A 26,396-nucleotide genomic window follows, 5' to 3' on the forward strand; every position below is an offset into this window, starting at 1 on the left:
TCAGCCTTCGCCCACGTCGAAGGCCCTCATCAGCAGGTCCAGGTCCCCGGCGGTGGCGGCCTGGAGCAGCTCGGGTCGGTCCATCATGGAGATGGCGATCTGCAGAGCGGCCCAGATGTTCGCCGACATCTGCTGATGGCTGCAGCTCTGACTCCGCCTCTGCTGGTTCAGAGCCGTCAGGAAGGTACTGACCGCCTCCCTGCAGGACCAGGCCAAGACCAAGTTAAACCAGGACCAGGTCAAAGCAGGACCTACCAGGACCAAGTTAAATCGGGACCAGGTCCAACCAGGACCTACCAGGACCAAGTTAAATCAGGACCAGGTCCAACCAGGACCAGGTCAAACCAGGACCACGTTAAACCAGGACCAAGTTAAACCAGGACCAGGACCAACCAGGACCAGGTCAAACCTTAGCCTACCTTTGGTCTCATGTTCTCTAATGTCTTAGCCCACCTTTGGTCTTGTGTCCTCTAGTGTCTTAGCCTACCTTTGGTCTTGTGTCCTCTAGTGTCTTAGCCTACCTTTGGTCTCATGTCCTCTAGTGTCTTAGCCTACCTTTGGTCTCATGTCCTCTAGTGTCTTAGCCTACCTTTGGTCTTGTGTCCTCTAGTGTCTTAGCCTACCTTTGGTCTTGTGTCCTCTAGTGTCTTAGCCTACCTTTGGTCTTGTGTCCTCTAGTGTCTTAGCCTACCTTTGGTCTTGTGTCCTCTAGTGTCTTAGCCTACCTTTGGTCTCATGTCCTCTAGTGTCTTTGCCTACCTTTGGTCTTGTGTCCTCTAGTGTCTTAGCCTACCTTTGGTCTTGTGTCCTCTAGTGTCTTAGCCTACCTTTGGTCTTGTGTCCTCTAGTGTCTTAGCCTACCTTTGGTCTCATGTCCTCTAGTGTCTTAGCCTACCTTTGGTCTCATGTCCTCTAGTGTCTTAGCCTACCTTTGGTCTTGTGTCCTCTAGTGTCTTAGCCTACCTTTGGTCTTGTGTCCTCTAGTGTCTTAGCCTACCTTTGGTCTTGTGTCCTCTAGTGTCTTAGCCTACCTTTGGTCTTGTGTCCTCTAGTGTCTTAGCCTACCTTTGGTCTTGTGTCCTCTAGTGTCTTAGCCTACCTTTGGTCTCATGTCCTCTAGTGTCTTAGCCTACCTTTGGTCTTGTGTTCTCTAGTGTCTTAGCCTACCTTTGGTCTCATGTCCTCTAGTGTCTTAGCCTACCTTTGGTCTTGTGTCCTCTAGTGTCTTAGCCTACCTTTGGTCTTGTGTCCTCTAGTGTCTTAGCCTACCTTTGGTCTCATGTCCTCTAGTGTCTTAGCCTACCTTTGGTCTCATGTCCTCTAGTGTCTTAGCCTACCTTTTGGTCTTGTGTTCTTCTAGTGTCTTAGCCTACCTTTGGTCTTGTGTCTTCTAGTGTCTTAGCCTACCTTTGGTCTTGTGTCCTCTAGTGTCTTAGCCTACCTTTGGTCTCATGTCCTCTAGTGTCTTAGCCTACCTTTGGTCTTGTGTCCTCTAGTGTCTTAGCCTACCTTTGGTCTTGTGTCCTCTAGTGTCTTAGCCTACCTTTGGTCTCATGTCCTCTAGTGTCTTAGCCTACCTTTGGTCTCATGTCCTCTAGTGTCTTAGCCTACCTTTGGTCTTGTGTCCTCTAGTGTCTTAGCCTACCTTTGGTCTCATGTCCTCTAGTGTCTTAGCCTACCTTTGGTCTTGTGTACTCTAGTGTCTTAGCCTACCTTTGGTCTTGTGTCCTCTAGTGTCTTAGCCTACCTTTGGTCTCATGTCCTCTAGTGTCTTAGCCTACCTTTGGTCTCATGTCCTCTAGTGTCTTAGCCTACCTTTGGTCTCATGTCCTCTAGTGTCTTAGCCTACCTTTGGTCTTGTGTCCTCTAGTGTCTTAACCTACCTTTGGTCTCATGTTCTCTAGTGTCTTAGCCCACCTTTGGTCTCATGTTCTCTAGTGCAGCGGTCCTCAACCCCCGGGCCGCGGCCCGGTACCGGTCCGTGGGTCCCTTGGTACCGGGCCGCAGAGAAAGAATTTATGAAAAAAGAAGAAGAAAAAAAACGGAAAATAAAATGCATTTTGAAAAATGAACGGATACCTCCGTCTGTGCGTAGCCTCAAACGTCAGATGCCCTGTACTGTGATGCGTTACCTCAAAAATGAAACTTAAAAGTCCGTTTCAACTCGTTGTCATATTACGTTGTCATATATTTCGCCCACACCGTGAAGGCCGGTCCGTGACAATATTGTCACAGAAACCAGTCCGCGGCTCAAAAAAGGTTGGGGACCGCTGCTCTAATGTCTTAGCCCACCTTTGGTCTCATGTCCTCTAGTGTCTTAGCCCACGTGGTCCTGTATTCGGTGTAAATACAGGTGTAGGACACGGTGTTACCTGTGAGCCCCCAGGTTGATGCAGCTGATCCCCAGGTTGTATCTGGACCGGATGAACCCGGGCTGCAGCTCCAGAGCTCTGGTGTAGGCCTCCACAGCCTCCTCACTGCGGTCCCCGTTTGCCAACGTCGCACCGAGACGGTTCCACAGCAGGTAGTCCTGAAGAGGAACATGCAGAACGGTAACGCTGCCGTGACATCATCACTCAGCGTGACATCATCACTCAGTCATGACATCCTCACGCAGTCGTGACATCATCACAGTCGTGACATCATCCCAGTGTGACATCATGACATCATCACTCAGTCGTGACATCATCATCACTCTTTACTTGTTCACATGTGCGTGTGAGTGCGTGTGTGTGCGTGTTGTAATGGGAAAATTACAATAGAGCCTAAATTGAACTTTAAATGACCCTCAGAGATGAAGTACCAAATGGGGGGAGAAGCAGATGTACTGGGATCAGAGAGGTTGTTGATCTTCCTTCACTTGTTTTTGGGGGTTAGGGTTGACGAGAACTGGGAGGTTCATGTTTCTTGAACAGACTCAACTACTCTCGTCTCCTTCATTGGGGGGTTTGGAGGCGGAGACCTGATTGTGTTATAAGTGAGCTGATGACTGTTGCTTCTTCAATTCTGTGTCACAGGCTGCGCCGAGTAGCAGTGACAGACTTTTCCTTCCTGCAGGAATAAACGGACTTAAAACAACTTTGATTCAGAGACTTCATTCCTTTTTCCTTTTTAACAGATGCGTGTGTTACCTGTGGTCTGACGGACAGTGCTGCAGTGAAAGCCTCCACCGCTCTGTTGAAGTCGGAGCCGAGGTTGAAGAGGACCCCGAGTCCGGTCTGCAGGTCTGGATCCACGCAGTCTAGATTCAACAGAGCCGCCTCCTGGAAGAGATGCAGGACGTCCTGCAGCTCAGCCCTACACACACACACACACACACACACACACACACACACACACACACACACAGTATGGATGGCAGCTGAGACTCATGGGTATTGTAGTTTTCAGAGCTGATGACTGATCAAAGGCCCTCAGGTGTTGGTACCTGACCGGTGTGGCGGTGCGGGGGCCCCTACGAGGCGTGGCCGGGGAACCCCATGGCGGGCCCCTGTGGTCCAGGACCAGGTGCTTGTATCGGGGGTTGTGGCTGAGCCAGCGCTGCAGCACGTCGCTGGCCTCCCGCTGCATGCCGCTGTTCGTGAAGCTGACGGCGAGCGCCATCAGAGCCGGCAGGTTGTTGGGGCGAAGCTCTAGACACCTGCGGGTCACGGACGTTAGCTTAGCAACAGTTAGCATAGGTCGGAATTTAGGCTAAATATCTCTTTGTAATTATTGTGACAAAACAATTCAAACAATAATTAATCAATAATCAGAGCTACCTGACAAATGAAAAGGCTTCTTTAGAAATGTGGAAACAGAAATACAGTAAACTACAATGTTATAGTTTCATATGATATTGTTATATTGCAGTTATTGTTTCAGTTTAACTTCAGACATGATGAAACTATTTTATAATAAGAACATAAAGAGCTCAGTAACTTTGAGTTTGATCATGTATTCACATCTAAAAGTGACTTTTCTCTTGAACTACTCTGTCTGGAGGTCTGAAGTCGTCTCTGTCATCAAAGCAGGGCGTGAAACCTTTCCAACATTCAAAGACTTTCTGTTTCAGGGGATCTGAGCAGAGAGGAGCGGCGCTTCCCTCTCAGAGAGGAAGTGAAGAACAGGAAGTCTGACCTCTGCAGCGACGCGAGGGCGGCCTGCTCGTTCTCGTTCTCCGCCTGCGTGGTACCTAGAACCTGCCAGGCCTGAAAGACACAGAGGGGCTTAACGTCCTGCAGCAACAGTAAAGTCTCCGCGTTGGAACGCGTCCCACCTCAGAGTCCTGCGGGTCCTGCAGGATGGCGGCCTCAAGCAGCAGCACGGCGGCGTTCAGGTCGCCGTCCCGAGCTTTGTCCTGGCCCTCGGCGAAGGCGCTGGGCCAGTCTTTGTACGGGTTGGTGGGGTTGAAGAGGTAAGCCTGAAGGATTATATTATAATATATTGATGGACAAACTATTACAATTATGAAAAATAAATACCTTAAATTTACTCCCATTACATTATTATATAATAATAGTAATTACTATGAAATTGAAAAATATATTTAGGGCTAAAACAAACAATTACCTATTGATCTAATTATTATTGATATTATTGTTATGTATACTATAATTATTATTCTGATGGATAAAAGTCGCAACATGTATTCTGTTAACGTAAAATAATTCATAACGTCTCTACAGAAGAAGAAGTGAAGAAGACGAGCCGGTCTGAACAGCTGTTAGTGAGGACATGTGACCTCTGAGATGATTACTGGAGCACTTCAGAGGATTAAAGCCACAGATTAATGCTGAAAACATCAGTAATAATCTGTCATTATTAATAACTCCAGGCTGAACTCCAGCTGCACAGGAAGTGAAATGTTCTGAATGCGGGGGAGCATGTTTTCTACGTACCTTCTCCACAGGCGAGCCGCTGGGCGGGGCCGACCCCTGACCCTCAGACTCCTCCAGCCAGTTCCTCCGAGCCAGCTCCTCCCACTCGGCCTGCATCTTGTCCCAGAACTCTGTGTCCGACTGAAACAGTTCAGGGACACATGAGTAGACCAGATCCTAGACCAGATCCTAGACCAGATCCTAGTCCAGATCCTAGAATAAATCCTAAACCAGATCCTAGATCGGATCCTAGAAAGGGGATCCCAGAGTGGATCCTAGACCAGATCCTAGACTGGATCCTAGTCCAGATCCTAGCGCGGATCCTAGGCCAGATCCTAGAATAGATCCTAAACCGGATCCTAGACCAGATCCTAGAGCGGATCCTAGAATATATCCTATACTGTATCCTAGTCTGGATCCTCACTAGATCCTACACCGGATCCTAGAATAGTTCCTAGACTGGATCCGACACTAGATTCTAAACCGAATCCTAAACTGGATCCTAGAAAAGATCCTAGTATGGATCCTACACTGAATCCTAGAATAGATCCGAGATCGGATCCAAGACTAGATCCTAGACTGGACGCTAGACCGGATCCTTGGCTGGATCCTAGAATAGTTCTTAGACCAGATCCTAGACTGGATCAGCCAAATCTCCTCAAAATAATTTTTCAAATATTTTTTTTTTTCAACGGAACATGAAGCTCTGCAATTAGCTGCTTGTTAGTGCAATGCACCCTGGGAGTCGTAGTTTTTAATGTTACACTATAACTAATAAAACTAATCATCAAGATTATTAATACAAAAATTACGTTGAAATGTGAGTTAACAGAAGAATAGAAATGGAAACCAGAGCTCCACTTTACGGCTGGATAAATACAAAATACACAACTTCATGTTGAAACTTTTGTCATGAACTCACATTTAAAACGCTGTTAATTCATCAGAGGTGACCTCTGAATTAAAATACCTGCAGGTAAATCCAGAAACTGTCAGCTGGGAGGAGGAAATGCTTTTAAATCAGACGAGACGCTGTGATTGGTTCACTGAGCCGAATTGACGGGATGAGGGTAGGGTCTCAAATGGATCTCCACTTTAATCACTTTAATAACTGTTAGTTCACTTCACCTCCTCCAGACTGGATCAAACCATTATGTAAACCACAATCACCCAACCTGAACCACCCTGAACCCTTCTGAACCCTCCTGAAAAACCCTAAACCACCCTAAACCGACCTGAAATCTCTCAAACCAACCTGAACCACCCGAACTACCCTGAACCCTCCTGAACCACACTGAACCATCCTAAAATCTCCTGAAACCTCCTGAACTATCATGAACCATCCTAAACCTCCCAAACCATCCAGAACGATCCTGAAACCTCCTGAACCACCCTAAACCTCCTGAACTATCATGAACCATCCTAAACCTCCCAAATCCTCCCTGAACCATCCAGAACCTCCCTGAACCACCCTGAAACCTCCTGAACCACCCTGAACCATCTGAACTACCATGAACCATCCTGAAACCTCCCTAACCCTCCTGAACCCTCCTGAACCACCCTGAAACCTCCTGAACCGACCTGAAATCTCCCGAACTCTCCTGAACCACCATGAAACCACCTGAACGAACCCGACCAACCCTAAACCATCCTGAACCACCCTGAACCCTCCTGAACCACCCCGAACAACCCCGAACCTCCCTGAAACCACCCTGAATTATCTGAACTATCATGAACCATCCTAAACCTCCAAAACCTCACTGAACCATCCTAAACCACCCTGAACCATCATGAACCATCCTAAACCTCCCAGACCATCCAGAACCACCCTGAAACCTCCTGAACCATCTGAACTATCATGAACCATCCTAAACCTCCAAAACCTCCCTGAACCACCCAGAACCATCCAGAACCTCCCTAAACCACCCTGAAACTTCCTGAGCCACACCCAACCATCCTGAAACTCCCTTAACCATCCTAAACCACCCTGAATCATCTGAACTATCATGAACCATCCTGAACCACCCTGAAACCTCCCGAACACCCCTGAACCCTCCTGAACCATCCTGAACCGACCTGAACTCTCCCGAACCCTCCTGAACCACCCTGAACCACACTAAACCACACTGGAAAATCCTGAACCACACTGAACGGTCCTGCCTGCTGCCATGGCCCTGCTGATGCAACTGGCGTGGAACCGGTCCTGCCTGCTGCCATGGCCCTGCTGATGGAACCGGCCTGGAACCAGGCCTGCCAGCTGCCATAGCCCTGCTGATGCGCCTCCTCTCTACCTCCTTCTGCTTAATGGATCGTGGCTATCTGGATCATGGACCATGCCTACTACTCATTATATGAATAATTTCTGTCACATTCATTGAATGTGCTGTAACTCTGTTACGTTATTCATTCTGGTCACATGACATCTATTGCTTCTGTCCATCCGGGGAGAGGGATCCTCCTCTGTTACTCTCTCAGATATCTTCCCCTTTTTTCCCTGTGAAAGGGTTTTACTATCTTTATTGGGGGAGTTTTCCTGACCCGATGTGAGGTCCCGGGACAGGGATGTCATGTGTACAGATTGTAAAGCCCTCCGAGGCAAACTTGTATTTGTGATGTTGGGCTATGTAAAATAAACTGAATTGAACCACCCTGGAACCCCCTGAACCCTCCTTAACCACCGTGAAACCTCCTGAACCACACTGACACTGACACGGACATGGTTGTAAAGAGAGGACATGTTTGTAAAGAGAGGACATGTTTGTAAAGAGAGGACATGTTTGTAAAGAGAGGACATGTTTGTAAAGAGAGGACATGGTTGTAAAGAGAGGACATGTTTGTAAAGAGAGGACATGTTTTGTAAAGATGACATTGTGTGTTTTACCTCCACAGCAGCCTTCGCTCTTACAAACTCGTCCTCCAGAGACTCGTTTCTGCCCAGAAGGGAACGAGTCCGTCTGCGCTGTCTGGATGCAGCACAGTCCTGAAAACACACACACACACACACACACACACACACACACACACACACACACACACACACACACGTAACGTCCTGTTCTCCCACGCTCCCTGAACTACTCACTGTGTTTGGTTCAACTGGTCTGTTATATTGTACTTCAGTGTACTTCCGTGTACTGTGTGTGGATGGAGTACCCAGTAGTACTGACCTGTGGGGAGGATGTGAGGTCCAGCTCGTGGAAGCTGTGGATGTCGAAGGAGTTCTTTGTTCGAGAATCCGTTTTAAAGTCGGCAGACCTGCAGGGACACAAAGCAGAGCGGGGACCAGCGTCAGGACAGACATGTCTCTGTGACATCATCCCCACCTCCATCTGTGATTGGTCAGCTGAGTGGAGGTTGGAACATCTCTATAAATGTCTGAATGTCTTCGGTTGTCTCCAGAGTTTCAACGACAGTGCATAGGACTGTTCTCAAGTAAAAGTACTTCAGGAGAAGTAAACAGCAGATGAGTTACCTTTCTAACGGGAGGTTAGAGGTCAAGAGGTCACGTCATCATGAGCTCATGAACTCTAACGTCCTCAAAACTATGGCTCGGTTACTGCAGCCTGTCCAAGAAGTATTCATAATAATATTAATAACAGGAAACAGAGCGGGACGAGGGAGGAGACGTGTTGGACAGACAGACAGATGTTGACGCTGGTATTCACCACAGCAGTTCGCTGGAGGAGTGCTGGGAGGAGCATCTCTTCTGGGGTCTCGTCCTGCGCCCCCCGTCCTCCAGGTCCAGGTCCAGGTCCACCTCGTCCCACTTGTCCGGAGCGGAGGACAGACTTCCTGCGGACACACGGAGGACACCAACACGGAGACTGTCTTTAAGGTGTGCTCATGGAGAGGTAGCCTGTGGGTGATCAATGGACCCATGCAGCTCCAGCTGGAAACATGAACATGTTTGATCATCTTTGTCTCTCAGGAAACAGGAAGTTCAATTCTCATCACAATAAAAGTTCAGATTAAAGTCGAGTTCAGAGCTTCTAACCAGTTTGTCTCCTCGTGGACACGTTCACAGATATAACGACGTCCTCCTCCTATGGACCCACATGTCCTCACCTCTCTCTAGACCAGGGGTGTCCAAACTTTTTTAACCGAGGGCCCCAAACAGAAAAATATACGAACGTCTGGGCCACTCAGGTGAGGTATATCGCAAAATGAATCAAATGAGGTTAATTATGCTTTTATTTATATATATATATATATATATATATATTCTTTTTTTTTAAATCTATTATTTATATATATATTATATTTAATATTTAAAAAATCGCATCAGAGTAAATTTGGCCTTTTCCAAGCCTCGGTAGAAGTCAGGCATAGTGAGAGAAGCTGATGCTGGTTCTTCAGAGAATCATCACTCTGCATCTCCATCAGTTCTACTTCAGAATCTCTTCCACTTCTTCTGCATCACCAGGAAGGGAGTCGAGCAGCTTGATTAAAAAAAGGAAGCACTGACTGAATTCTGTCATGAGACGTGATGACAGACCCATATTTCCCCTTTTTAGCAGAAAGGTTGACCTCTGGAAAAGCTCATTTGATTTCAGACAGCGTGAGGATGAGCGCAGCGTTGAAGTTGTGTAGTTGTGTCTCATAGAGACGGAGCTTCACACAGAACGCCTTCATGTGTGCGTAAGGTTGTGGTACCTGCTCTTTGTCTTGCAGGCTCTTGCTCAGTGTGTTGAGATGATAAATAAGATATAGACTAGAAATGCCAAGCCTGCCAACCATAGAGGGTCACTCAGCTCATGAAGAGGTTGGTCCTCTTTCAAAAACTGGTCAATTCTGACCTCAAGGAATAAATCCGCTGCAGCCTCGACTGAGCAGCGCACCTCAGAGTGAGAGAGCAGGTCCCGTGTTCAGCTTCAACCTCAGACATATTTCCGGGCACATTATTCCTGCGGCTTCAATGAGGCTCTGTGTTATGAAGTCTCGTCTCAGAGGTTTCCGTGTCGCGCTGTGACGCTACCTGTATAGACCCACCTGTCCTCACCTCTCTATAGACCCACCTGTCCTCACCTCTCTGTGGACCCACCTGTCCTCACCTCTCTTTAAAAAGTCTCCAAATCTCCTTCATAAACTGTGTTATTATAATGATCTTATAAAGTAACCGAACATATTATCATCTAGTACAAGTCTCTAAATGTTTATGATATAACATATTATAACATGTTATATGAGCCCTGAGATAGACTGGACACCTGTCCAGGTGACCTCTGTCTTCACCCTACGTCAGCTGGCACCCTGAACAGGATAAGCGGTTCTGATAATGTGCTGCATGTCCATAAAACTTGTTTTCCATTTGAAAACATCTATCCCTGACCGTTTGATAATAGAGGAATTAATTGTGTTGTTGCAGTACCTGAGTCCAGGGAGACCCTCTGAGAGGTTCTGGGGCTGGCAGGCAGGTGTTCCACCTCCACTTGGATGAGATCTGTCTCATCTGGTCTAGTCTGGCGCCGAGGGCTCCTGGAGCTGGCCTTCCTCCTGAGAGGACTCCTCCTCTCCTTGGTGCTGCCCGCCGGCTCACTGAGGTCCACCAGGTCCAGAGCTGTGGACAGACCTGTAGGACGGACATCTGGAATAGTTTTCAATTGTGTGTCTGTGTTTATACTTCTGTTCTAAATAAAACCAACCTACCGACCTACCTAACCAACCAACACCTAGCTACCTACCTAGCTACCTACCTACCTACATACTTACCAACCACCTACATAACCAACCACCCACCTACATACCAACCATCTACCTAACCAACCACCCAACACCTAGCTACCTACCCAGCTACCTACATACCAACCATCTACCTAACCAACCAACCAACACCTAGCTACCTACCCAGCTACCTACATACCAACCATCTACCCACCTACCTACCTACCTACCAACCATCTACCTAACCAACCAACCACCTAGCTACCTACCTACCGACATACCAACCATCTCCCTAACCAACCATCTAACTCGCCCCCTCGCTGTTCATCTGTTATGTGATTGGACGCTGCAGCTGAGCGGACTGATCGCTGTAATTTCATACCAGTGTGGAGACGATCACAGATTAAACTCAAGCTATATATTATATCTGTTTTCTTATTCACCATCTGGTTAAAATATGTTAATTGTAGGTCTGAACAACAAAAGGACCACAAACAACTGTCTTCAAAGATTTGATCTGTTGTTTCCCTCAATAACTTTTATTATGTATGTAATTAAAATCAGAGAGAGCTGGAAAGAGGAAACACTTTTTACAACACGTAATGAAGAGAAAACATATTTATATTGTGGGTTATTTTATAATGATGTCACAATCAGAATTTTCAAAACATACCGACGTAAATAATAAATAAATAAATAAGACGCATTCCGCCGATAGAAATCGATTGCGCGTATAAGCAGGACACATCACAGTATATAAATACTCAATGCAGTTTATTAAACGGTAACAGACGACAGAGAAAACATCTCCACTCTGACACTGAACTTTGCATATACTTATATTAATATATATATAAGTATATAAGTATACTTATATTAATCGTATACTACTATAGTAGTTCAACACCTTTAAATCAACTGAAAACATACGATCATTTGTATCAATATATTTTAAGTGCATTTTTATTGGAATGTTCGCTAAAAACTCTCCGGACAAAACTCCGTCAGCTGTTAAAGCGACTGACAGCTGATCAGATGTGATCAGCTGTCAGTCGGCCGCAGTCATCATAAACCGACGTCGCTTCAAGTGACGCTTCAGAGGAAAGGACGTCTCATGTCTATTAAAACATATTTCCTCGCGTCTTCTCTCCCTGCTTGGTATTCTTGCGTCTCTCTATGCATCCCTGGTGGGAGGGACTAAGACGCAAGGAAAAGACGCAAGTGAGGGAACCGGGGATGCAATTTAGAGACTTGGGATGTACCCATGGAGACAGAGAGATAAGGAAGGTAGTCTACCTGATGTGTTGGAGGTGGGCGTCGCCCCAGTAGAGTGGGCGTCGCCCCGGCTCTCTGACAGGAAGTCATCGATGGAGGGACTCAGCAGGGGTCGACTCTCCTGCTGCTCCCGAACCAGCTGGAGATCAGAAACACCGGTTAGATCCCAGAGAGCCAGACCAGAACCACCCATTAGACCCCAGAGAGCCAGACCAGAACCACCCGTTAGACCCCAGAGAGCCAGACCAGAACCACCAGTTAGACCCCAGAGAGCCAGACCAGAACCACCAGTTAGACCCCAGAGAGCCAGACCAGATCCACCAGTTAGACCCCAGAGAGCTAGACCAGAATCACCAGTTAGACCCCAGAGAGCTAGACCAGAACCAACAGTTAGACCCCAGAGAGCCAGACCAGAACCACCAGTTAGACCCCAGAGAGCCAGACCAGAACCACCAGTTAGACCCCAGAGAGCTAGACCAGAACCACCAGTTAGACCCCAGAGAGCTAGACCAGAACCACCAGTTAGACCCCAGAGAGCTAGACCAGAACCACCAGTTAGACCCCAGAGAGCCCGATTGACATTATATCATACAATTATTATCGCATGTCTTTCCATGTCTTTACTGCACTCTACTGCGTTTCTTTGCTGCACTCTACTGGGTTTCTTTACTGCACTCTACTGCGTTTCTTTGCTGCACTCTACTGGGCTTCTTTACAACACTCTACTGGGTTTCTTTACTGCACTCTACTGCGTGTCTTTACTAGACTCTACTGCGTTTCATTACTATGTGTCTTTATTGAACTCTACTGCATGTCTTTATTGAACGGCTGTTTACTTATGTTGTAAACCAATAAACACACAAACTGAGGGTGAATACTTGTTAGAAATCTAAAGAAAAACAGCAAGAGATGTTGTGGCAAAATGACGAGGAGAGACGTTGATTTGGAGTTGCAACCCAGCGGGAAGTGTTTTAATGACCACAAGGCACATTCAACAAGACCAGAGTTCAGCCCTTTCAGCATAAGCTTTATACTTTAATTCAGCCTCCCAGATCACTTTCCATCAATCAGACCAATCGGTTGACACAGAAACAAAGCCCGTCCGGCTTTCCAAATATGGTATGTTCTATGCTCTTTTGGTGTGACCTTTGGTTGGGTCTACATAACCTTTTGCAAAACACACAATTCATGTGTTTAAATGAGTTTACTTGACCCAAGTTTTATGACCAGGGGGGTCATTTAACAGGGGCTGCTGAAAGGCATTCTGGGAAATGCAGGACAGTCTTTAATTCAGTGGTTCAGTCTGAGACCTGATCTTTGTGTGCTAGGCATCCTAATCCTAATCCTAATCCACACAGCTGTGTACGTCCAAATGTCAACTGGAACATGCAGACTTTAATCCTGTGAAAGAGCACCACAGTCCACTAAAAGATTCAAAGCTCCCTTCTAGGGCTGCAACAACGAATCGATAAAATCGATAAAAATCGATTAGCAAAAGTGTTGGCAACGAATTTCATTATCGATTCGTTGTGTTGCGCGATTATTACGGCAGTCTTAAAGTCGCGGAGAAAAAAAGAAGAAGAGAGGAGCAGAGCAACTGGCCGCCAGCGTGTCTGAGATTGGAGAGACTGAGAAACGCTGAGGTTGTGATCTTAGCAAAAATAGAACATCTTGGATGTGACGTTTCGAGTCTTGGCCAATCAGCGTTAAGATGTCTACAGCGGCTTCATTTCCCTCAAACTTGTTTAATGGAAGCTAGTCAGCTTCCTATCACATTAGCTAACGTGTTTGGGTTGTGTATTGTCGTTAAAGTTACGTTATGTTCCGTTACAGTTCAGTCTTGCTTGTAGAAAAACGTAACGTGATGAAACATGCCGTAACCCCCCCGGTCTGGTTCACTTCACGCTGTCACTCTTAACGTTAAATCGGCTCACTGGCGGATCTGGCTGCAGGTTGTTTTTTTACTCAAAGTAGAATGAATCAAATCACGTTGTTGGGCTTAGCCAACAACGTGATTTCGTGGTCGTAAGAGGCCCAGAATGAAATACTTTAAGGAAGAGGACTCTGTATATGCAGAGCTGAGATGAGGTGGAGCTGGGCCTGGAGATTTCGGTCAAAACAGACGTGAGAGGAGCAGTGCAGCTTCCCACTGTCCCAGTGTTTCATACATATTGATAAAGCAGGGCATGCTAAAGCAGCCTCTGCTCCAAGGAGATCAATTACAGTAAAAAAAAAGGCTCACATTTGGCAGATGTAAAGCATACATGTGTATGTTTTTAGTGTTAGTCCATTTTAATTTAATTGTTTTAATTAACAGCTCAGGGATGTTCAAGGAGCAACCTGTTTGTGCTTTCTGAACATGTTTTGCACTGTGAATTTGCACTGTCACTTCTGTTTTTGAACAAAGGGTTGGAAATTAATGCTTTTTTGCTTTTTTTTTTCGATTCATCGATTAATCGAAAAAATAATCAACCGATTAATCGATTATTCAAATGATCGTTAGTTGCAGCCCTACTCCCTTCATGTTCACACCAGCAGCCAGAAAAATGTCTGTTCACATCAGCTGGCTTCCTCTGGGAGGTGAGACGAGAGCCAATCAGAAACAAGAAGAGAGTAAACAGGGGAGAAACTAAAGATACTAATTTAAAATAATATATGACATGAATAAGATGTGTGATTAAATAATAATCACAGAGGTAGGAGCTTATTTTACTGTCTTTCAATACTACGTTTCTTTACTGCGTTTCTTTACAACGTTTCTTTAATGCGTTTCATTACTAAGTTTCTTTCTTTACTACGTTTTTTTACTACATTTCTTTACTAAGTTTCTTTACTGCATTTCTGGGTTTCTTTACTACGTTTTTTTTCTCTACTACGTTTCTTTCTTTACTACGTTTCTTTACTACGTTTCTTTACTACCTTTCTGTCCTATCTTTCTTTACAACCTGTCTGCACTACATTTCTTTACTACGTTTTTTTTCTCTACTACGTTTCTTTCTTTACTACGCTTCTTTACTACCTTTCTGTACTATCTTTCTTTACAACCTGTCTGCACTACATTTCTTTACTACCTGTCTGTACTACCTTTCTTTACTACCTGTCTGTACTACCTTTCTTTACTACATTTCTTTACTACCTGTCTGTACTACCTTTCTTTACTACCTGTCTGTACTACCTTTCTTTACTACATTTCTTTACTACCTTTCTGTACCACATTTCTTTACTACCTGTCTGTACTACCTTTCTGTACTACATTTCTTTACTACCTTTCTGTACTACATTTCTGTACTACCTTTCTTTACTACCTTTCTTTACTACCTGTCTGTACTACCTTTCTTTACGACATTTCTTTACTACCTTTGTGTACTACCTTTCTTTACTACATTTCTGTACTACCTTTCTTTACTACCTTTCTTTACTACCTGTCTGTACTACCTTTCTTTACTATATTTCTTTACTACCTTTGTGTACTACCTTTCTTTACTACATTTCTGTACTACCTTTCTTTACTACCTTTGTGTACTACCTTTCTTTACTACATTTCTGTACTACCTGTCTGTACTACCTTTCTTTACTACCTTTCTGTACTACATTTCTTTACTACCTTTCCTTACTACCTGTCTGCACTACCTTTCTTTACTACCTTTCTGTACTACATTTCTTTACTACCTTTCTGTACTATCTTTCTTTACTACCTGTCTGTACTACATGTCTTTACTACCTGTCTGTACTACCTTTCTTTACTACCTGTCTGTACTACATGTCTTTACTACCTGTCTGTACTACCTTTCTTTACTACCTGTCTGTACTACCTTTCTGTACTACATTTCTTTACTACCTTTCTGACTACATTTCTTTACTACCTTTCTGTACTACCTTTCTGTACTACCTTTCTTTACTACGTTTCTTTACTGCATTTATTTACTGCATTTATTTACTACCTTTCTGTACTACATTTCTGTACTACATTTCTGTACTACATTTCTTTACTACCTTTCTGTACTACATTTCTGTACTACCTTTCTGTACTACCTTTCTGTACTACCTTTCTGCACTGCCTTACTGTACTATGTTTCTTTCATACGTTTCTTTACGATGTTTACTACCTTTCTTTACTATGTTTCTTTACTACCTTTCTGTACTACATTTCTTTACTACCTGTCTGTACTACCTTTCTTTACTACATTTTTTTACTACCTTTCTGTATTACCTGTCTGTACTACCTGTCTGTACTTCCTGTCTGTACTACCTTTCTGGACTACCTTGCTGGACTACCTTGCTGGACTACCTTTCTGTACTACCTTCCTGTACTACCTTCCTTTACTACCTTTCTTTACTACCTTTCTGTACTACCTTTCTGTACTACCTTCCTGTACTACCTTCCTTTACTACCTTCCTTTACTACCTTTCTTTACTACCTTTCTGTACTACCTGTATGTACTACCTTTCTTTACTACCTTTCTGACTACATTTCTTTACTACCTTTCTGTACTACATTTCTGTACTACCTTTCTGTACTACCTTTCTGTACTACCTTTCTGCAATGCCTTTCTGTACTACGTTTCTTTAATACGTTTACTACCTTTCTTTACTATGTTTCTTTACTACCTTTCTGTACTACATTTCTTTACTACCTTTCTGTACTACCTTTCTGCACTGCCTTTCTGTACTACGTTTATTTAATACGTTTACTACCTTTCTGTATTACCTGTCTGTACTACCTGTCTGTACTTCCTGTCTGTACTTCCTGTCTGTACTACCTTTCTGTACTACCTTCCTGTACTACCTGTCTGTACTACCTGTCTTTACTACCTTTCTGGACTACCTTTCTGGACTACCTTTCTGTACTACATTTCTTTACTACCTTTCTTTACTACCTTTCTGTACTACCTTTCTGTACTACCTTTCTTTACTACCTTTCTTTACTACCTTGCTTTACTACCTTGCTTTACTATGTTTCTTTACTACCTTTCTTTACTACATTTCTGTACTACCTTTCTGTACTACGTTTCTGTACTACGTTTCTGCACTACGTTTCTGCACTACGTTTCTTTAATACGTTCCTTTACTACGTTTACTACGTTTCTTTACTACTTTTCTGTACTACCTTTCTTTACTACATTTCTGTACTACATTTCTTTACTACCTGTCTGTACTACCTTTCTTTACTACATTTCTTTACTACCTTTCTGCACTACCTTTCTGTACTACGTTTCTTTACTACCTTTCTGCACTACCTTTCTTTACTACCTTTCTGTACTACCTTTCTTTACTACATTTCTTTACTACATTTCTTTACTACCTTTCTTTACTACATTTCTTTACTACCTTTCTGCACTACCTTTCTGTACTACGTTTCTTTACTACGTTTCTTTACTACCTTTCTTTACTACCTTTCTGTACTACCTTTCTTTACTACCTTTCTTTACTACATTTCTTTACTACCTTTCTTTACTACATTTCTTTACTACATTTCTTTACTACATTTCTTTACTACATTTCTTTACTACCTTTCTTTACTACCTTTCTGTACTGCATTTCTTTACCACCTTTCTGCACTACCTTTCTGCACTACCTTTCTGCACTACGTTCCTTTAATACGTTTCTTTACTACGTTTCTTTACTACCTTTCTTTACTGCATTTCTTTACTGCATTTCTTTACTGGACAACCTGTCCATAGACCCTCACTTCAGAAAAACCTTTAACGGGGAAAAAAAGAAGAGCGAGCAGCCGAAGAGGAAGCAAAGAGTTGACAGTTCCACTAGTTCCTACTTATGATCAGCTCATGATGAAACTTGAGCATGAAGTTACAGGGAAACAAGCAGCAATAAAAAGAACAAAACAAAACATAATCTCTGAGCAGTGCGAAATGAGAAACAAGCAAGGTCGTCAATGCCAACCTTGGTTGTCACGCTGAGGAGGGGGTTTCCTTCTGAGGCCTTTTGAGCAGGAAGCTCCTTCAGCACCATGGCAGCCTACAACAGATCGACAGGTTCATTCACTCAGATGCACATTCTCAAACACAAAGCTGTGTCGCTGTTCTTCATTCAGACACCCCGTCGCTCAGCAGAACACAAACGACCCAGATGATCACAAACGCAGTCAGAAAGGAAGAATTCATGAATTAGTGGAGAAAGAAAGGAAGAAATGAGGCTGATGATGTCGGAATCTGGTTGATCCCGTTATCAAATGCGAAGTTTAAATATCAGAACATCACGATGAGTTTGTCATAAAAAGATACGTAGACCTTTTGTTTGTGTATTTCCCAGTATAATGTATATTAGAAGGTAATGTGATGACAACATCTGTGAACGGGAAATGATTACCTGGACGGATACAAGGAGTGGCATTACGTAACAGGACACGGAGAAAGGTAACTGTACAGAAGTAATGAGATTACTGATACATTCAGTAAAATTAAGTACATTACAGTAATAATTAATAAAATATACCATGCACATTCACACACACACACATTACAACCGTATGCCTCTAATATTAGAGAAAACAACACAGTTTTAATAATGTGATTCAGGCCGTGAAGCAGAAAGAAAGACGCCTTCTGCTTTCAGCATTTCATGTACACAAACAGGGCCGAATATCTAGATACAGTATACTACAGTACTGCATCACTGTACTCAGAATCAGAATCTGTTTATTTGCCAGGAATGTTTACACGAACAAGGATTTTTTATAGGCGGAAAGTGCATACTGAGACGTTAAACGAGACAAACAATCAACGACAACAACAGTGCAATAGGTATTAAATTAAGTATAAGATGAAGTGCTCAGAGAAACAGATAACGTTAATGTAAGTGTATGTTAAAGTGACTCTATAGCACTGCATCACTGTACTCTATAGTAGAGGGACTTTTGCTCGCGCAGTGATGTAAAAGCACTCGTCAAAGTAAATTACGCGCGCAGCTGTTTGATTTGCGCGCTCTCGTGAAGCTCATTTGCGCTCTCTAGTTTTGGCAGGGGTTTGGCGTCATAATATAACACCTGCAGGTTTTCATCAGTACTAACTACCTGTGATTTTTCTAAATAAAAGCATACAGTATAACTGATTTGTATTGCTTATGTATTGAAACAATAGGAACATAATATATTAATACAAATATATTATTATGATGTTAAAATGTTCAGTTTGATCACACGAGACAATAGAGTTTATAAACAGAAATAGTTGTATTGTTATTATCTGTTTAAAACAATAATGAAATATGTTCATCTTAATCTGAGTTCTGAACGAAAGAGAATATAAGTGATTCTGAGTTATTGATCACAGACTTAAAACCATCTGATTGTTTTTAAAATGTCAAAGACAAAATAAAAGGTTATAGTACAGTGATGCAGTACTATATAGTACTATAGAGTACAGTGATGCAGTACTAAAGAGTACTATAGTCACTTTAACATACACTTACATAAACGTTATCTGTTTCTCTGAGCACTTTATCTTATACTTAATTTAATACCCATTGCACTGTTGTTGTCGTTGATTGTTTGTCACGTCTAAGCAAAAGTTGCAGCTGTTTGAAACAAACTATCTATACCAGGGGTGGGCAATTCATTTTCCCAAGGGGCCACATGAGAAATTTGGACCGTTGTGGAGGGCCGAACCAATTCTGAACTTAATTCAATTAACTCAATATGAATGTTATTACTTTATTAAAAAACTGCAAATTATATGGTTTTGAGCTGCTACTGGTAAGAATGCACGTTACAATAAGGCTATGAAAATAAGTTTAAAAAAATAATTACATTTTTTAAGATTTGTTTAAACCTTACCTTAAATATGTATGTTAAAGACCAGCAATTTATTAACTTTAAACAAAAGCAATCAGTGCTTTTGATGTTTTCCAGTTCAGTTGTTCTTACTCAGTGAGAAAAGTCCAGTCTGTGTTGCTTGAACAAGAGCATGAAGTCTGGTTGAATGAGGTGGAGATGAAGGACAGCTGACAGGTATCAGAGAGAGAGGATCTGATCTGTTGAACTTCATCACTAGAATGTTTGTTCTCATGTAGGTAGATCCAAAGAGAACCAACATCTTCTGAGCCTCCTCATGTGAGGAAAGTGCTCCTCTTTGAGAGAAGAATAAAAATCCAGAAGTGACCCTGACTTAAAGTGCTCTGCTATGGTGGATCAGACCGCAGGTCAGATCCGTGGCGGCTTTGCGCGATTAATGTTCAATCTGGAGGCGGAGACTGCAGCGCGAGGCTCCTTGGGAGGCGGGGGTCTCGCCGCAGCACCTGCTGCTCGCTGAGGACAGAAACTGCAGAACAATACGCTTTCACTTCAGTCTCCAAGTAGGCAACACTGCCCGTTGTGAGGCTGCGTAAGCGCACATAAATAAATCGCCTTCAAAGTAAAAGCAGTGCCGTTTGTATTGCACTCATGGCGTGCACCTTATTTATTTATTTTTCATTTTTGATTGACCTCACGCGGGCCAGACTGGGAGAGCCTGGGCATCTTACGGCCCGCGGGCCACATCTGGCCGTAAGATGCCCAGGTCTGATCTATACTATGTTCTCTCTCTTTCTCAGGTTCCTTCACTCTGTCACAGTGTCGGTCGCCCAGCTGTGTGTGTGTGTGTGTGTGGTGTGTGGTGTGTGGTGTGTGTGTGTGTGTGTGTGTGTGTGTGTGGTGTGTGGTGTGTGGTGTGTGTGTGTGTGTGTGTGTGTGTGTGCGTACGTGCGTGCATGTGGAGAAGCTGTCGGACTAAAAATAACCTGCTGTTGTGCTGAGTAAACAGTCCTTCATCAGAGTCCCAGCGGAGCTGAGCTGAGCTAACACCGTTAGCATCCTCACAGTAGCACTGACATGGACTGTTATACTACTAGTACTCCTACTCCTAGCCTCTCTCCTAGCCTCTATCCTAGCATCTATCCTACGCTCTCTCCTAGCCTCTATCCTACGCTCTCTCGTAGGCTCTCTTTTAGCCTCTCTCCTACACTCTCTCCTAGCCTCTATCCTACGCTCTCTCCTAGGCCGAAGCTATATCCTAAACTCTCTCCTAGGCTCTCTCATAGACCTAAACTCTCTCTTCGGCCTAAACTCTCTCCTAAGCTCTCTCCTTGCCTTTAACCTAGCCTCTATCCTAAACTCTCTCCTAGGCCTAAGCTGTCTCCTAAACCTAAGCTCTCTCCTAGGCCTAAGCTGTCTCCTAGGCTCTATCCTAGGAGGGAATGAGTTTCCCAGACTTGCAGTAACAGAGACGTGAGAGTAAAGAACCAAACCGTGGGACATAAGACACGTGGATTATAAACGTTTTGCCATTCTACTCATTTTAAACCAAGGACTACAGGTGTACCTTTAACATGTGTGACGAGCTGATGATGCAGGTGGAATCAGTCAGATGAAACATATGAATGAAGGTGCGGCGGTGAGACTGTGCCAAGGGCAGCCTGGTCAGCTGACGGAAGAATATCTGAACCCGGAGACTTGAGATATTTATATCCTTCAATGACTGCTGACTAATCTTATATGAGAGCGTTTCCCCTGTGGCTCTTTGTGCCTCAGTCAGCCACACTGTAAGTACAGGACGACTACAGGAGCCTGCAGAGGACACTCTGAGTCAAACACCACATTCAGTCTGGTCTGTGCTGCGAGGGGACGCGTTCTGGTAACGAATCCCTGACTCAAGCAGACGGCCGACCACCTTCAAAGTGTGGAGACCGGCAGGGGGCGACTCCTCTGGTTGTATAGAAGTCTATGTTTTATGTGTTAAAGCTGCATTATGTCTCCTGGCCACCAGGGAGTAACTCCTTTGGTTGTATAGAAGTCTATGCTTCATGTGTTAAAGCTACATTCTCTCTCCTGACCACCAGGGGGCGACTCCTCTGGTTGCATAGAAGTCTATATAAATGACTCTACTTCTCCACCTATATTACACTATTCCAAATATATAAGCCTTCACTGCTGGTCTAAACAGAATCACAAAGTTATAGCTATTTTATAGTTTAATGCTTTTTCAGCTGTTTAACAGCTGATAGAGTGATTTGAAGGGGCAGATAGGAAATGCACGGCCCGCCACTGACTCAGCTTTAGTGTAAACGTATAAATGATTACAACATGTCACATAGACAGGGCGACTGTGGCTCAGTGGTGAGCAGGGTCGTCCTTCAATCAGAGGATCGGCGGCTCGATCCCCGGCTCCGCTAGCTTTGAACAAGACACTTAACCCTAAATGTCTCCCGTAGATGTGCCTACGGTGTATGAATGGTTGATAATGATGTGACACCTTCATGGTAGCTCCTCTCATCAGTGGGTGAATGGGTGAATTATGTCAAATGTAGTGTTAAAACGCTTTGAGTGGTCGGAAGACTAGAAAAGCGCTTTACAAGTACGGGTCCATCCATAGAGTTATTTATCTTCCAGTGAGTCTGAGGATGAAAACATGAGACGTGACCTTGTGACGGCATACTGCTTTGATTAATGCACTGACAACCACCGGAGTCCCACAGGAGGGAGGGAGTGTGAGTGTGTGAGTGTGTGTGTAAAAAAATATCTTGAAAGCCAACCAGCTCATGCATTAAAGCCTAAATGATCAGATACGTATATCTTATATTTGAATATAAATATTGTATACACGTTCTATCTTATGTGAAAATAACTTATTAAGCATCATGTAATGTTTATTGTATAATCACTTAAAACATGTCACATGCCAAGAGATGACATTAAATGTCTGAGTTCCGGAGATGAACTATCCTGAAAACTATCGCAACCAAAGCAGGAAATATGGACAACTATATGCCACGATTACATCAGCAATCTCCCTACGATTACGTCATCAATCCCCAGAGGGAGACGTCTGTTGTCTTCACTCCTTCAGTCTCTCTGAGCTGCTTTAAGAGAAACTTCATCAAACTTTAATGGGTTTATTATGTAAGAAGTGAAGACGGGAAGGACCCGCCCAGAGGTTACTCCAGGTCAAAGCTGAAGTCATTCCTGAGTCTTCTGGTCCACAGAGATAATCAATGATACTGATTAATTTATCCATTCATTAATTCATTCATCCATCCATTAATGTATTCATTCATTCATCCATCCATCCAATAATCCATCCATCAAATAATTCATCCATCCATTAATTAATCCATCCATCCATTAATTAATCCATTAATTAATTCATCCATCCCTTAATCCATCCATCATCCATACACATGAGCCAGACTGAGTAGTTCACACCGATTCAGTTCAGTTCAGAAAAAGCAAAGATCAATCCATCAATATATTGATCAAACTGTAAAAGACTTTAAAACTCATTCATATATTTAGAGATCAAATCATTATTAAAGATAATGATCACGTCTTCACACCTGATCAAACAATGTGAGTTTGATAGATTATAGATTATAGTTATGATCAATGTGGTATTATGTAGACAGACAGGTCGATGCAGACAGGTAGATGAAGACAGACAGGTAGATGCAGACAGGTAGATGAAGACAGACAGGTAGATGAAGACTGGTAGATGAAGACAGGTAGACAGACAGGTAGATGCAGACAGACAGGCAGATGCAGACAGACAGGTAGATGCAGACAGACAGGTAGATGCAGACAGGTAGATGCAGACAGGTAGATGAAGACAGGTAGACAGACAAGCAGGTAGATGAAGATAGACAGGTAGATGAAGATAGACAGGTAGATGAAGACAGACAGGTAGACAGACAGACAGGTAGACGAAGACAGACAGGTAGATGCAGACAGGTAGACAGACAGGTAGATGCAGACAGGTAGACAGACAGGTAGATGAAGACAGACAGGTAGATGAAGACAGACAGGTAGACAGACAGGTAGATGAAGACAGACAGGTAGATGAAGATAGACAGGGAGATGAAGACAGACAGGTAGACAGACAGGTAGATGAAGACAGACAGGTAGATGAAGACAGACAGGTAGACAGACAGGTAGATGAAGACAGACAGGTAGATGAAGACAGACAGGTAGACAGACAGGTAGATGAAGACAGACAGGTAGATAAAGACAGGCAGGTAGATGCAGACAGGTAGACAGACAGGTAGATGAAGACAGGCAGACAGACAAACTGGTAGATGAAGATAGACAGGTAGATGAAGACAGACAGGTAGACAGACAGACAGACAGACAGGTAGACGAAGACAGACAGGTAGATGCAGACAGGTAGACAGACAGGTAGATGAAGACAGACAGGTAGACAGACAGGTAGATGAAGACAGACAGGTAGATGAAGACAGACAGGTAGATGAAGACAGACAGGTAGACAGACAGGTAGATGAAGACAAGTAGATAGACAAACAGGTAGATGAAGATAGACAGATAGATGCAGACAGGTAGACAGACAGGTAGATGAAGACAAGTAGATAGACAAACAGGTAGATGAAGATAGACAGATAGATGCAGACAGGTAGACAGACAGGTAGATGAAGACACACAGGTAGACAGACAGACAGGTAGATGCAGACAGGTAGATGAAGACAGACAGGTAGATGCAGACAGACAGGTAGATGAAGACAGACAGGTAGATGAAGACAGACAGGTAGATGCAGACAGACAGGTAGATGCAGACAGACAGGTAGATGAAGACAGACAGGTAGACAGACAGGTAGATGAAGACAGACAGGTAGATGAAGACAGACAGGTAGACAGACAGGTAGATGAAGACAAGTAGATAGACAAACAGGTAGATGAAGATAGACAGATAGATGCAGACAGGTAGACAGACAGGTAGATGAAGACAAGTAGATAGACAAACAGGTAGATGAAGATAGACAGGTAGATGAAGACAGACAGGTAGATGAAGACAGACAGGTAGACAGACAGGTAGATGAAGACAAGTAGATAGACAAACAGGTAGATGAAGATAGACAGATAGATGCAGACAGGTAGACAGACAGGTAGATGAAGACACACAGGTAGACAGACAGACAGGTAGATGCAGACAGGTAGATGAAGACAGACAGGTAGATGCAGACAGACAGGTAGATGAAGACAGACAGGTAGATGAAGACAGACAGGTAGATGCAGACAGACAGGTAGATGCAGACAGACAGGTAGATGAAGACAGACAGGTAGATGAAGACAGACAGGTAGATGAAGACAGACAGGTAGATGCAGACAGGTAGACAGACAGGTAGATGAAGACAGACAGGTAGATGCAGACAGACAGGTAGATGAAGACAGACAGGTAGATGAAGACAGACAGGTAGATGAAGACAGACAGGTAGATGCAGACAGGTAGACAGACAGGTAGATGAAGACAGACAGGTAGATGAAGACAGACAGGTAGACAGACAGGTAGATGAAGACAGACAGACAGCCAGGTAGATGAAGACAAGTAGATAAACAAACAGGTAGATGAAGATAGACAGGTAGATGCAGACAGGTAGACAGACAGGTAGATGAAGACAGGTAGACAGACAGGTAGATGAAGACAGGTAGATGCAGACAGACAGACAGGTAGATGCAGACAGACAGGTAGATACAGACAGACAGGTCGCGGCTCACCTGGACCTGGTACATGTCTCTGGGTCGGTCCTCCACTCAGCCTGCAGCTGCAGCCACCAGCAGCGCACCACAACCCGGCTCCACTGCAGCGACCCGCGCGGTACCTCTCCCGGACCTCACGGCTCTCAACCCGCCGCTAGTAGCGCGGATGTCCCGGTCGGTGCTCCCGGTCCGCTCGGTTCAGCCCGTCCGACGTCAGAGACACAATCGCCGCTGCATCCGGATGTCGTCTCGCTCTGCTCCGGTGGAGGGTGGGATGGAAATAAAACCGAGCAAAGCCGAGTAAAGCCGAGCAACACACCGAGACTTCCTGTGCAGGGATTTCACAATAAAAGCTTCGCTATGGAGCCTCAGGTCAGAGCATTGGCCAAAAGTCAAAATGGTGAAATTCAAACCCAAAAAAAACATCTGAGGTAAAACAATAACACATATAATTGTATCAGATATCTTATCATCTCTTTACTTCACTGTAATCTCAACAATCAATAAAAACAGAGCCAGGAGAGAGGACACGAGGAGAGAGGACACGAGGAGAGAGGCTGGCAGGCCTCATCTGTGACGAGGACTTCAGGCATCCTAGACCGAACCTGCTGGACGCTCTACGGAAGGAGAAGAAGATTAAACACACACATATACATACAAATATACTTACCTGGACAACACCACACCATTACTAAAAAAACATTATTACACATTCATGGGCTACAGACAGGCTTCTGGGCCGACTGCTTGAGACCTACCCAAGGGCACCAGCAGGGGTCGCTCCTGCCATGGCTTTCAAATGCACCACAATGCAATATAATAATGGCATCATTTAATCAGACTGCTATACTGGAACAACAGTCTTTGAACATACTATGGTCTCTAATCCCACGTTGTATATATTCTCTTTTTGAAGGTTTCTCTGCCTGCACTATAATGGAGCAGCTGGATGGACTTTGAGTGGGATCCTGGAGAACCTTGGGAGTAAGTGGAAGTGCATCGGCTCAGTATTTTTATATTGAGGGACTGTCTCAATCCTCTACCCCCTAAGTCTCCTAACCCTAATCCAAAGCTTTAAAACTGTTTTCCTTTTTTATTTTGCTCGTCATTCATGTAAGTTATATTTC

General features: G+C 44.0%; 1 protein-coding gene across 1 annotated transcript; it reads right to left on the reverse strand.

Annotated features, from left to right (window-relative positions):
* pex5lb (peroxisomal biogenesis factor 5-like b) lies at nt 1–25,302 on the reverse strand (the record flags this gene model as incomplete). The annotated part of the gene is made up of 14 exons (XM_079214164.1): nt 1–199; nt 2,373–2,530; nt 3,132–3,297; nt 3,428–3,640; nt 4,120–4,190; nt 4,259–4,402; nt 4,881–5,000; nt 7,741–7,839; nt 8,027–8,114; nt 8,525–8,651; nt 10,228–10,428; nt 11,817–11,934; nt 17,697–17,771; nt 25,288–25,302. 14 exons carry the CDS (start codon nt 25,300–25,302, stop codon nt 1–3), a joined length of 1,794 nt encoding a protein of 597 aa, XP_079070290.1.
* Between the last annotated feature and the right edge of the window lie 1,094 nt (nt 25,303–26,396).

This window comes from Taurulus bubalis, assembly GCF_910589615.1.
Source record: "Taurulus bubalis genome assembly, chromosome: 1".
Lineage (NCBI taxonomy): Eukaryota > Metazoa > Chordata > Actinopteri > Perciformes > Cottidae > Taurulus > Taurulus bubalis.